The sequence below is a fragment of the Folsomia candida genome, unplaced genomic scaffold, assembly GCF_002217175.1.
Source record: "Folsomia candida strain VU population unplaced genomic scaffold, ASM221717v1 Fcan01_Sc002, whole genome shotgun sequence".
Classification (NCBI taxonomy): Eukaryota; Metazoa; Arthropoda; class Collembola; order Entomobryomorpha; family Isotomidae; genus Folsomia; species Folsomia candida.
The window spans coordinates 15,460,912-15,475,883 of record NW_019091194.1 but is presented as its reverse complement, the minus strand read 5'-3'; the positions used below and the strand labels follow the sequence as shown (position 1 = coordinate 15,475,883).

General features: G+C 38.2%; 1 protein-coding gene across 1 annotated transcript in view; it reads right to left on the bottom strand.

The window, feature by feature from the left end:
• Positions 1-14,972, bottom strand: part of LOC110843499 (inactive tyrosine-protein kinase 7) — a 45,624-nt gene that overhangs the window by 26,109 nt on the left and 4,543 nt on the right. Inside the window, exons 3-4 of the mRNA XM_022089465.2 lie at positions 1,139-1,268; positions 389-552 (exon numbers count right to left, since the gene is read on the bottom strand). Coding sequence (XP_021945157.2) covers positions 389-552; positions 1,139-1,268 — 294 coding nt within the window. The remainder of the gene's footprint in view (positions 1-388; positions 553-1,138; positions 1,269-14,972) is intronic.

The window sequence follows — 14,972 nt, the reverse complement described above, 5'->3', positions numbered from 1 at the left end:
AAGCATTCTAGTATAATGAATCCATTATTATCATGAAAAAAATCAAAGGCGCAGAAGAAAGAATGCTCCATTTCCGTTTACACTTTCAGAGAATGGGACTCTCAAGGTGCCACGACGCACGCTGAGCTGAATTTTTGTGAAAAAATACACCTTCACTACCTCCGGCGTCATTATCAAGCAATTTATCATCCGATAATACTCGTAACTATTCATAAATAATGAGAATGAAGCGCTGTATCAATTTGACAGGCACTGCAGGATATTAGATAGGCACGTCTCATGCTTGCTGTCTCGTTTGCAAATTGTTTACAAAATTGTTTACAAAATTGTTCAGAAATTTCACCCCATTAAACAAATAAATCGATGCATAAGACCTCATCATGCATACCTTTAACGATGAGAGGAAACTTTCCCACGGGAGTTGAAATTCCGGCAATGTCATTCTTTGCGCTGCACGTGTAGCAACCATTTTCCATTCCGGTGACAGAGTTGAGATGAAGTTTGCGTCCTCGGCTGGCCACTCTCTCGGATCGTTCAACTGGATCGCCATTTCTGGAAAGAGATAACAACAACGTGTACATAAAACATGGAAACCCCATCAAACAGATTAGCTCCAATTCTTCTCGGTGCGAAAGGGTGAAGAATCAGCCGTCAGGATTAAGTTAATGGAAACCCATAAAATTTTACAAGTGCCCAGCGGACTAGTTCAGTGGTATTGCTTGCTTGTTGTATGTACTACGTACACTGCTCTAAATCTCTAAAGGACACCGCACTTTCCTAAGTAGCAAACATAATCAATTTAGAAGAAAGTGTGTATACATGTATCTCCTGCACACGTTGTTGAGCATATGGCTATGCCTACATACGTACTACGTATTTATCCCTTTACACTAAATTACACAAGCAACATAACCTCTGTGCAATCACATTTAACCTTTACCTTTCCAGGCACAGTTGATGAGCACTGATAAATCTGATCCTTATAAAACAAGATTACTAGCTTTGTGGTTTTGATATTTTATATAAACGATCCGTCATGCATTGTAATATTACTAGTATTAGCAATGCGTAAGGGTAGATATTCAAGTATATTTGGGTGACACGTAATAACCACGAAAATATATTTAAAAAAACTTACCGAAACCATTCGTATGTTATGTCCGAGGTGGTGGCTTCTATTCTGCATTTTAAGACAACGTCCACACCTGGTCGAATATCAGATGCCCGTTCTGGAGATGATAAGACCACGGAGGTAGTTGGGCTGATCCCTGATAAATAAAGGATAGGGTTTATCATTTCATTTGCATTATTACAAAACCAGAGAGTTACATGAAGAGTTATAAATGTAAGATCGATTCTTTCCGAAGGTTGTTACATATGTATCTTCATTTCTGTGCTTTCTGGAGTGCAGAAGTATCTCTCCTTATTTTGTCAGTTTTTACCAGGTTTTGCCTATTATGAGACAAACTATTATCAAACTAATTTTCATTGAAACGCTAAAAATGACCATGAACATATTTCATTGTGTTTCAAAGTATAGTTTAAGTTCAAAAGTCTGAACAAGTCCGAAGAGATACATACGAAGTTCGTATTTGTGGTTGAAGCAGAAAATTCGTGCCGATTTTTGTCGGACATGTCGCAGCAAACCACAATCGGACGAAACAAAGCCTTTTAATGAAAAGTAAATAGAGCAAACCAAACAGAACTCTTGAAGAGTAGATGAACTGAAAGAATGACTTTAACTGTAGTTTGACTTGGTTGCTCAAAGTTTGGTTTGGTTATATGTACTCGCATACAAGTTTTCCTTCTTCTTCTTCTTGGCTCATCTAATCAGCATCTACATCACACCGTCCTGTGCCTGTCTTCATTTGTCCTTCGCCCATGCACTTGAGCAGGTTTCCTATAAAGTGAAATTCTGCCTGCTGCTAAACCAAACCAAACCAACAAAGCCAAGACAGAGCCACCAGTAAAGTCTCTCCGCTCTGAATGAAAGTTTCTCGTCGGTTCATTTAATTTATTTTCATCCCTCCTTCGAAACTCAACCCTCGAGTCAATGCATCCATCCTCCACTCAACCAACCAGGTCTTCATTTCCTGCCAAGAAATGACACTGTGCCGCACGGTTAACATTTTAGTACCTACGCACTTTCTCTGTCGTGATATAACTTCCTTCCCTTCTCGGCCCGTCTCACTCTATGAGCGAGAATACTGGTAATTCCAATTCTCATTCCTAATGGTCCCCGACCAACCACCAGACTTGAGGATGATGAGACTCACAGCAGCGTCAGCTTTTCACGAGACATTGAGACGTAGAAAGTCGTCATGTGCAAATTCAATCTGAGGTTTCGACGGTTTCGTTATCTCGTTAGCTAGCTTCTCGTCAAACATTTAGAAGCAGACGAAATATGGAAGAAGGGGACGAGGACTCGCCGCCACTTCATGATCCATATTATTTAACGATTCCCTCTCTAAAGCGTAAAATGAAGAGTGATAGGCTCCGATTTTGTATAAGTACATATGTGCATATGTCTTGCACATTACATTTCTAGTTCTAAAAAATTTTCATTTCTGCCCAGCCTCATTTTAGTCATACTAGACGAGGCAATTAAAAACATAAATTAAGTTACTCCAATCTCAAATTATTTTTTGTGACAAAAAATGCATATTTGGAGGATATGCATACTAACCCTATCATAGCACATGGTCATGTACCCGAAACTGTAGCTGGGTAAGAATACATTTCGTAAATTGTAGTAACAAGGGAAGAATAACGATTAAGATGTTCCTTTGTCATGGCGCATCGCATCCATGGACGTCATTTCGATCACAGCTCATCTCATCTCCAGGTCCTAACAACGCAAACTCTTAAACCTCGGCGAAAAGCAGTTGTGTGAAGATTAGTGCAAAAGATGCGGACTGTGAGATCAGATCGGATATTCAAATTCGGGCTTCTCTCCTACCACGACTTTCACCACGTCACTGGAATACAAATGTATCCAAGTCTCCTTTCTCGAGAGCACGAGGAAAACCAAAAGTCTTTCCACCAGCCGAGTCATAGTATAGACCATTACTGAGCCATAGTCACTCTCGCCTCGTCGTCCTGCACTATCCCATCATCAGCTCCTACGTATTCGGCTGAGCTTTCTCTTCTCACCCTAACTCACGCTATCTTACGTCGCCCAGCTTTCTTTAACCGGCTCAACCTTCACCGTACAATTTTTTCCTATTTTACTTTCCCAGAAATGCGCACACTTGCTGAGATATAAGGAAATTTCTCCAAATTTGAATTTGTATGGTGCATGCAGCGGGGAAAGTCAAGTCAAAAGATAGAAACCAAGCAAATGTTGAAATATGAATTTTCATTCCATTCTGCATAATATGGGATGGAGTGTCTCATAATATATGATTTCTGCCCAAACACTTGTCACCCACCTCGGTGACACACGCATTGAATTTGGAACGTGTTGGCAAAGACGCAAAGGTTTGGCTGAGGAAAGAAAGAAAATTGCCATCCGGCTCCATCAGTCGTTGTCGTTTTGATTTTGGACGGGAACGGGAGGCAGGTGGGTGGTGTAGGCGATGCATTATTCCTCACCTCAGACGTGACGAACACAAAGAAACATTCTCTTTGATCTGTATGTTCCCTGTTTGGGATGGATTTGGGGTCTGTCTCTCTTTCTCCAAAGTTTCAAAATGCCTTGAGGAGGTTATCTAACTATTTTATTAATCATTGTTTGTATTAGCATACGCATAAGCCCGACATATTGTGTTCAATACGAACGACAGTTATACCAGTAATTTTCATTCAACTAGCTCTACAAAATTCTGGAAACATTAGTTTCAAAATTGTTGGACCAAGTTCAACACAGATACATTTTGTCCAATTTCTCCAACAATTTTAATAATATATGAGCATAAAAACCAGAATTGACATTGGTTTTTTCTCCACACGCAGCAGTAGCTGAAGTTAATGTAAGCAAAAGAATTTTTGATGCAGCAGTATATTTATTACGATGATAAAAGGCGATTTGGTCGAGACGCCGGTGGAGTGAGAATTTTTTTATCCATCTCATCCTCTCCCATCACTTTTTGATGTGATATATTATTACATAAAGTGATCCACATCGACAGGAGAGGTGCTTGGATGTCAAGAATAATATGAAATAAAAGTGCTATAAAGTTCTCAATTTTCTCAACACTCTCACAAACTCATATCATGCATAACATTATCAACCACCAAGTCATACATACAGAGTAGGCAAAATCTTTCTCGCCTTCCTTCATAAAAAAGTGAAACATCAAATCCAGTTCACGTGCTCTCTCGATAACATTTATCTATCCATCCAGGTTTCCAATTATTATCTGGTCGATTTTGGACAAGGGGTCGAGTGGAAGTACTTATTGTGCAAAATCATTGTATAAAACGGTACATCAAATTGGAATCGTCTCTACAAAGTATTTCACATTAAATGCTTTCACTTTCAAAATTTTGAGTTGTTTGCATCTAGTGTCTTCAAATACTGTTGACTGTGTTTATTGACTATATAAATGGACGCAGTGATCAATTAATTATTCGTCAGTCTCACCGGTGATAATTTACGTCTTGTGAAAGTTAACGAGATATGTACAAATATTTCTTGAAGGATTTATAACAACTTTGAAAACTTTTCCCGAATATTGACACGGCATATTATTCTTCTTTAATATTTTCTCTGCACATGGAAAAGCGAAAGAATAATATGGTGGTAATACTACTCAATAAAAATCGATATTTAGGAAAGGAACGCATATGTTATTATAGTTTCCGAAGATGGTCAGCAGGAGCAGAAGCTTCGAAATATGGAACAAATTGAAATGACCAAGTGTGACCACCTGGACCGATAAAAATACGTCGGAGAGGTGCTTGGATGGCGTGTCAAGAGTTACAATTTCCCTCATTCAACTTGATACTTTCATCTTCGGAGTTTACTAACAAGTCGGTTAAATGAATAAAAGAGATGCAATACAGTTACTGGCCATGTACTGGTACACTCATGTGTACTTTCATAACTTCAATAATAAACTAACAACAATGTGCATTATTGTATAAAATCTTGCATTGGGCTTCAATTTGCAACATCAAACCTTTTGGTTTGATGCTGTAAACAACTCTGTGGCCGACCACTCGGCCCAGTAAAACGCAGGCCATTAATTCTGTCTTCATTGGCTGACATCTCCACAACACCAAATATATCACTTTGGCGAATAATTTATGACCTTTACTTCGTAGTACAGATATTCGCACATCTTTCAAGGGAACACAATTAATATTTTTCATATGTCCAGAACTGGGTTCATGAACTCGTTTTATGTAAAGTGTGTGTATGAAGTGAAATAATTTATTAGAATTTCACACTTGTCCAAACGTAAGTTATTGAAATCGAAAGCAATAATTTGTTTAATTATTTTATCGAAAAGCCAAAAATATCCGGCAAATAAAGTGAAACGACATTGCTTTCATGGAAATTTTGTACAACTGTACTGTTAAGTTAATCAATTTCTTAGGAAGAAATACGGGTTTTTCATATAAAAGAAGTGCCGGATTGAGGGAAAACATCAGACGTAGGAAAATACTCACATCAGATCTGCATACTTATTATGTAAGGTTGTTATGCATATTATACAGATACTCGTACCCCAATGGTGCTACATAGTTTGTAATGGAGGAGGAGAGCAGTGCATTGTTTGTGTTTAAAATCTGCTTTCTCCGCTGATTTAACTGGAGTAGAAGATGTTAGCATAAAATTGTCCGGGCAAAATTGGCTATAAAGTTTGAGGGGAGATCTTAAAGGATTACTTGCTCAGCCTGACAGAATTGCATCCTTTTGTGTTACACTTCTCCTCTTCATCTCATCGTTTCTCCCAAACAGAGGAGGACAAGAGTTTATCTGGTTTAGTTTGTTCCAACAACCAATCCCCAACAAACTGAGAGAGAGAGGGAACCGTGTTCTAGGTTTTATGTAGGATGTGCACATCAAATGACTTTCTCGTATCATCTATTTCTCTGAAGTAGTTTGGTTTCTTGGAGCAGTTTAGCTTTTATTTGTGAGTTTGTATGTAAAGTAGCTGTCGAATTGCTGAATCTCAAGAAAATGCGGGTGTGTGGTGCAACCCCAAATTTTGTTTTGCTGTACTTGTCTCTCAATCGTTTTCCATTTCCTGGATATTTTATATTTTTCTCTCTAAATGACTCTCCAGGGGATGAATATGTGTCTGGACGTAGCGCGAGTGCGCCTGTTTGTTTTCATGTTTACTCCAGCGGAGATAATAAAGAACAACTTTTAAAATGCAGAGTCTGACTTCTCATTAAAATCTGAAATGTTTACTTTTGTTGGAATGTATAATGTGTCCATGCAAGCTATGATATTATTCCCTATAAATACGTAAGAAATGGATCCTGGAATTCATTAACATCTGCAGCGTTTCTTCTCGAGAAATTACTTACACAAGGTTTTGTCGGCCACCAGTAATGACAGAACACGGAAAATTACAGTCATAACCAAATACAAAGTAAATGTATTCCAAAACATTTAATCGGTTCTCATTTTTCGGCATGCTGCCTCTTGTTAGTACTCGAACCGGTTTAACCCTTTCATTTGCAATGATACAATTAATTATTATAATCTCCGTAAATGGTATAATTTCGGGATATGATCAACCTTTTTTTATTTCAGCTTGCTCAATTTATGAGCACGATATGATTAAAAAATGTCTAATCCAAAAAAAAAATACCACACATTTTTTGATTTCCTTAAAAGACTCGAAGTTACTGGTTACTTGCTTCTAGATAAAAAGTATAGTTATTTGTCCAGTGAGTTTACACTTCATTACAATTGAAGTTTCGTCTGGCATAAAATGCACATTTTTGATAGTAAATTTAGTTTTCGCTAAGTGGTATTGAAAGACGTATGTATGTAAACTTCTGAATGATCCATAGCTCTTGCATTACTACAAATGGATTGAAAAGCATTTGAGCCACATTTTACCATTTGTACATAGGGCTGGTGGTAGAAATAGGTCCATTATAAACGGGCCTTGGAGTAACCCTTCTAGCTCATTGTCTCTCTCCATACTCAAATTCGGAGACAAGATCAGTCCACTACTAAAGCAACTATACATTACATAATCTAATCAACGACAGTCGAGCAGGTTCTCCAGGTTCTCATAGCATTATCCGAAAACCCATCTAATCCTATGCAGGTTGAGACAGGTTTCTTGAACTAATCAAATCCCGAGCAAAGAAAGGATGTAGCCCATGAAGTTTTAAGCAAAGGGTTTATCATGATGAATCCCAAGATAAGGAAGTATAATGCACAACCATAATGAAAAAAGATTGATAATCAAGGAATATTGTTATTGTACGGAAAAAAGTATTAAAAGTATTAATATCTCACCTTCCTGAAGCTAAGTAAAAACGGTTAGAATATTATAAACATTAAAGTAAACGTTAAACAAATAACAAATCTCCCATTAAACAAGAACTTGAAAGTGTTTTAATTTCATTAATTTTCTTCTCACAAGTTGTTCAATCAACAAGTGTTGAACCCTCTAATTAACAAATACCTGGTACAAAGTTAGGAGTCGTTCTATTCAGGACTGTTGTTTACAGTTTAATTTAAACTGGCGAGTGGAACCCCACTTTCAAATTAACATCTATTCGATCCCACTATTACATACATAATAACGCAAATACGTATGTACCATGGCTCTAAGTTCTTGAACCAATATTTCCATTTGAAGAATATACAAAGTTAAACCAAATAGCTGCAATCAATCCTTGGCAATCATGAGATCAAGGGTTCTTCAGCTTCCTTAACAATCATATCAGAATTATATGAACAGGTTGTACAAATACAAATAGAATTCGACGAGAGATTCGGTCATGAAATGAGATGCGAAGCAGACGTAACAAAATCGTGGATTAAATTGGGCAGTCCAGTTTGGCCGGCTGAAGGGACGGCAGTAAAATCTCACATTTCACTCGTCTTATTTTTTCTGGAACTACATTTTCCCATTTTTTTGGGGACCACACCCTCCTCATCGCTACTCCCTGTCACCAACGGAGTCCCGAGAATAATTTTATGGCTGAAATGTAATAGAATGTCCAATAAAACCGAGCCTTTATTCGACATATATGTATGTAGCTCGCCAACCGTACACGAGGTCATTAACAATGGAAAGTGAAATCTCGCAAGGTGGACGTTAAACCTTGTCTTCTTATCCGAGCAAAAAAGTGTAATGGTCAACGAAATAATAAAACGCTATTGGTCAGGAAAAAAAGTGGCCTATTTACGTCCCTTGTACCTCACAACGTTGTTCTCCTTCAGCCGTGGTGCTCGTTTGAATTGGACATAACCATGGCGTTTCCCAGCAAACGTTCAGCCTGTATAAGTCCACATGGACACCCTCACCCATTCAATAAATAAAATGAGAGTGCGTTTCCTGTCCATCGTGTTGCTTTTCAGAGGGAGAGGAGATAAAAGGGCTGATTGAATAGATTGAAATCTGAGTGTCCTTAAAGAAAGTAATTGGAGATGGAGAGTGTCGTATAAAAACAGCCATAAAGTTGTTGCATGCTTTAGGACAACACGACATCCAGAGATCCAGACTAATCCTGAGAGAGTGGATGACGCCAGAGTATAAATATATAAACAAATATGCATGCAAGTCATGGACCCAACATAAATGATGTAACTACGGCCATTGGCTCCCTTTCTACCTTGAATTGATATGACCAAACTTATATAATTTGGACTAATATCATTTGCTGCCAATTGTGCAAGGCTCGTCATCTTCTGTCGGCAAATATAATTTAGATGCACAACCAAATTTGCCATTAACAAGATTTTCAGCTTGGGGATAGCAATTTATTAATTTCTCATTCCTCCAACATTATTAGCTCACCCTGCGTAGCATGAGAGCTATTGAATTCCACTTGTCCGTCTGTCCGTCTGTCCGTCTGTCCGTCTGTCCGTCTGTCTGTTGACGAGTTTTTTGCATCAATTGATGCTAATTAATAAGCCCCAAGACCATTTTAACCCTAATTTATAGCACAATTGGTATCCAAAAATCGTTAACGCAAAATGGTGCGAAATAATTGGAGCAATCGATGTATTCTACACCAATGATTAGGATTAACTGAAAGTTCTAGTTAGCCTAGGCAGACATAACTTAACCTTGAAATCGTGTCAAAATTTAGTCCCAATTTTTGCCATTTCGGCTGCACCATTGGTGCAATATTATATCAAATTTCTTTTACATATTTCCCGTTTATTCTGTACCATTGGTGCAAAATTATATAAAAATTATACATCTATTTTATCCGCTTATCTTATTTGCACACTGGTCCGGATTGCTTCATTTGTTTTCCAAAATCTATAGCTCTCGAGCAATTCAATTTTTTCGAATTCTGTCTTCGGGAATGGCGATATGAAGTTGCAGGGGGTATAATTTATGCACTTTCATTGAAAGCCACACCCCTTTTGGGGGTGTGGTCATAGGCAAATAATTATTTTCGCGTGTTACCCCGTCAAATGGGATATCATTTGAAAGGTCTCATCAAGCTCTATACAATTCAGACTAACATTGGGACATTACCGGCACACCCACTACGAGGGGGGTGGTCCAAATGCAAATTTGAAAGTTTTGATTCGATACATTTGAGGATGAATTTTTATTAAATGACAATATTCTAAAGTTTTATTACGTATTTCTGCCCTCTGACCTCATTTACAAAGAAAATATGGCCAAAATAAAAAATTTCGTTGTCCCTCCTTAGGGGGCTACCACGTCATAAAATTCTCCTCTTGGTAATAAATTTTTTGGAGGGGTTTGTTTTACCATGTACCCTTCCTCAAGGTACGGGCAAGATATTTAGAAACGATTGTGTTATTTAGAACTCTCAAAAATTTCGTACATGTAAATGATTGAAGCACTCCCGATATTTTGATTATACAATTTGCGTTTGAATAAATTCAAATTTCTCTGTCTATTTGGAATAGGTGCAGCTGGGTGCAGCAGTTTTTGTAGCTGAGATATGGGGGATTAATAAGGTACTTACAGTTCCTCGAAATACCACAGGACTAGACAGGATTTTCAACTTGAAGTTTTTCCCATTTAGCCCAATGTTATAAGCCAAGTTTGGGCATATGCCACGCCACAACCACTTGAACAATTCAATTGAAACTTTCCAAAATTGAACATCTATGTCAAAGGTACTAAAGAGGGTAGTTTGTTTTCGGATCGGTGAGAATAGGTTTTGGCCAAGAAATTCAGTATTCCGGACCATCAAAGCTTTGATGCAAAATTATGTCCAACTAATTATACCAGGGTGAGCTACTTCTAACGTTACTACGGTTTATTACGATTGATTTCCTTCATCGATGACATCTGCGTTGCAGATATTCTACAAGCAGGGTTTCACGTGTTGAAGACAATTTTTCATATTTTCTTTATAAACACAGAAACACAGGCAACTCCAACTAAACGAGCTACGAGGAGCCAACCCGTATTTAATGTTGAACCTTTTGGTTTATTTTGCCTTCACAATACCAAAACATACCGACGGTTCTGGAGAGAATGCGTTTACTTGCTCAATATGGAAGAAAAGATCAAAACCAGAAGAAGCCACTACTATAGCCGACAACTTGCTCTGCTCATTTCAGATGCACCCCACCCCATTATCCATTTAGCAAAAAGTTCGTCGCCTCGTCAACTAAAATGCCACCGTGTATGTGCAGAGGTACGTATAGTGTTCATGTGTGTAGAATAATAGATACGATTTGAACATGGTAACCCAATATTCACAACGATTTTGTTAATAATTTTAAGATTTGAAGCCACAACGGGATGTTCAATAGTTGGGCGCTAATAAATTGTTTCCCATCATGTAGTGAGCCCCACGACGTTGCCACCACACGCACGCACAGTACATATGAATCTGCGTACATACTCTGTCAGTGGCATTGTTTGCTTTCTTTCAAATTGGAAATTGAAGCGGAACTTTGTAGGGAACCTGGCGAGGACATAAACATAAATATGAGCTGTTGGAGAAGGAAACTCCAGGAACGAGCTGGTGCACGTGGTAATAGTCGTATTGATGGTTTAGTGTCAGGCGTCGTCTCAGTTTCAGTACCCAAACCAGTGGCACCACTACTGCATGCACTGCCGCTGTCAAAATTAACTTTGTCAGGGCTGTCGAGACAAACCAGGAGCAGAAGCAGCTAAACATGTAGCTAGTCAGGTCCCCTTTTCTATTCTCCAACCACATTTTATGAAATATATCCCATAACATCATAAATGCAACGATACACATAATAATATCCATATCAACACCACCACCACCACCACCCCTTTATGAGCGCATATGCGTTACCCTGAAATTTCATATCAAGATAAGCAGTTTTCATCCATCCCTGGCGTTAATGCATGAAACCCCTTCGTAATATTTTCGAGGCTTTGGCTATAATCTTGGCTATTAAACTCCATGAAAGCATCATTATAGTGCTTTTAGCTTTTAGGGAATGGAGCAAAATCTGAGTTATTCCCCTGAAAGAATGCCAGCCAGGAATATATATGGAAGTATTAACGTGGCAGACGTCTCGTATAGGAATTTAAACTGCGACATAGACTGGAAAAATCCAAAGATTGTGGCCTTGACATGAGCAAAAGGATGATCACGGGCGTGGGCGTGGACGAAAACACAAACTATGGAAAAGTGTCATAAATTTCGATTGTCCACTTTCAGCTTTCAAAATATTCTATTTTCAAAACAATCCCAAACGACAAATGTTCAAAGACATTTTGAAAATTGTAATACTGTAACGAAGGAACCAAGACCATTATCGCCGTGTTCGTGAGGAGGCCAGCAAATGGATGTCGAGCAATGCAGTGAGTTGCAGTAAAGAGACAAAAGACAGATGAGGTTATGGAGGATCTAGCGATAGTTCGCATTAGTCGAAACAGACCAAATGGGCCCCTGACCAATTACCCAGAGAGAAAGAGAGCTAGAGAGCAAAGAGAACTTTTGCTTTCCATTAACTTGGAGTCGTTCCTTCAATTACGACACGAGCCAACTTGCCATGCTCTCCAACCAACTCACCAAACTAGCATTTTTCACTTTCTCGACAAAATAAATTAAAAGAAACACATGAAACCGGAGTATCTCGCATTTGTAGATACGTCCCTTGTCTTTTCCGCTCTTTCGTGAAAGTTGAAGTCGTCCTTTTGCCCATTCCTCCTAGCTCCGCGAGTGTTTCAAAGCTGCATCCCACAGCAGTCAGACCCTAATTGACTGAATTGATGAAACCAGACACTCCACGTCCGCATTTGTCCAGATGGATATTCTCATATGTATAGTATGTAATGCACAGATACATACGCCATGACGCCATTGGGAACAAAATCAATTAGCAAGGAAAATAACGTAAATCAATCCCCTGCGGTTTGCCTCATCATAAGCAATCGAGGAGTATCAAATAAACTTATAAATATATATTGTATGGACATCACAGAATTACTATCACAGTCGTATCAGGAATTTAAGCATATGTGGATTTATACGTGTATACATGGACATTTGTGTATCTGGTATGCCTATGTACGAGCGAAAGAACGGTCATTTGGGAATATTTTTCACTAGGACAAGACACATTTCATGTTGTTCACAGTAAACAGGACAACTTGGCAACTGCTTTAACAACTGGAACATATGTATGTATACCAACAAAATGTTTCGCTACAATACCGGCAAGATACTTAAGTCCTCTTGATGTTTGAAATCGAAACGTTGGCTAATTAGTTTACACGTTATGCATAGATATTTATATGGAGTCGTGTAACTCTTTCAGGAGTAAATAACCCTGAAGGGTTACCGTGAGGTATTCAGTAGCCATAAATATATATGTACCTACATTTTAACCAGAAATAGAACTGCGAAGAATTAAGAAATACATAATATGCATATAATATTTATAGCTTTATTGATAACGACTCACAGCGTCAGGTCATTTTATGTGGTTTAGGGTGGACTTCATGCTTATAAACTTTATAGAAGGAATATACTATATATCCAATTATTACATAAATATGTTTGTATAATGTACATATTAAATGCTGGATGATACATGATACATTCAAATTAATAGTTGCAACTCTATAGTCTACATACAAATATACGTATATAGCGTACATATATGGGGTATCTAGCTAATTTGTGGTTAGCTATATAATCATCATTCCAGTCAAATGTATAAATTCATTTTGTTATTAATTATTGGGCGGCACATATAGTCCTAAAACCACTTGTTTGTTACCTGCTGTGCCACATTAATCTTTCCAGTCAAGTTTTCAACCATGACGCAAATACCATAATGTGTCCCACTTTCATAGCTACGTCAGTTATGATGGGTAAATATTTTTAATTGCAGGTTATCACGCGATTTCGCGCTATAAATATTCACTACGTAAAATTCGTACATTATGTGCAAGTTTTGCATTATGAAGGAGTTACCAATCAACTTCATCGGAATTCGTGAGCTCACGAGAACTATTAATAACAATCCGGATTGGAACTACTTTCCAAAGGAACATAAATCAAACTCAGGAGAAAACATTTGGAAAATCAGTACAATTTCTCAACTGCGAGCATTAGCACAACCTTTGACTTGGTGCTCGAAAAGAAACGGAGGAAAGAAATGGTTCGGCGGCGTAGAAACAAAGAAATCCAGGACAAGGAAACATGATGATGATACACGAACGAGAAAGCGTAGGGAGAAAGCGGAGCGAGAGAAAGCAGATGAACGCGAGGGAAGCCGTCGTCGAGGAAGGAGCAAGCAGAACACAATTCTATTATTGAGGGTGTGACAGTTGGCTGTTGAATTATGGCTTTAATCTTCTCGACCTGTCATAAAAAGTCCAGTTATCATTAGACCGTGGCTCCTGGTGGATAATTAGGAAGGATCGTGACAAAAAAATAAATAAAACGACTTTCACGCTTTACAACATGTTACGAGGATGAATGTCGATACTGTTTTCATACACACGCCGCAATCCTGGGCATGGACAAGAAGAGAAAGAAAAGAAAATTCCATTACAATTTTATGATGCAGTGTGATTATGGTGGAGAAATTGTATTGTCCGCTAGAAAAATATATTCGTGCACTTTCACTAACAATAAAAGCCGGTGGACACGAGAGCTTAACTAAATAAAAATGTCATACATAAACATACGACGAGTCCGGCATGACATGGTGATGCGACTTAGGTTGCTTCGCTGGCTGGGTAAACTTAATAAAATATTCATAAGACTAGTGTAACTTGTCATTCTGCTTCAATAGAGGAGTAAATGCTACGTCGTGAGTACTGAATATGCACTCGAGAGCTCATTGTCCATTTTCTTAGTGAAGAATTTCGCTCCTTTTGTGGTAACTGGGATTTGTAACTTTTCTCAAGCTGAGATTTAAAAAAATATCATTTAGACGCCGTACTAGTTTACACGGATACATATTAAATTCAGCAAAATTGGAATAGATTTTCTGTACTCTATGAATTGTACAGTTTACTTGGATGCACAGACATCTGTACGAGTGGAACAATTTCGCTGGCTCTGTAATAAGCCGAAACCTCGAAGCTAAATTGAATCAGTTTGGCATGCTGGCTGGAATTTAGCATTTTGCCAATTCCATTACGATACATTAGATCATTTCTGTGTACTCTATCTCATTTTGCAGTCGTAGTGCGCTGTATTCTATGTTGGTCGAGGAATCAGAGGATTTATAGGCAGCGAGATCCATCTGCTTAGGAGATTATTTATACCCTCGAGCTTGATTGATTCTCCGGCCTATTTAGATTTTCAATTTATTCGGATTGATTTGCTAGCTTATTTATACATATGAAAGGCCTTTGCCTGCAAATCTTGGGATGGCAGAAGAGCCG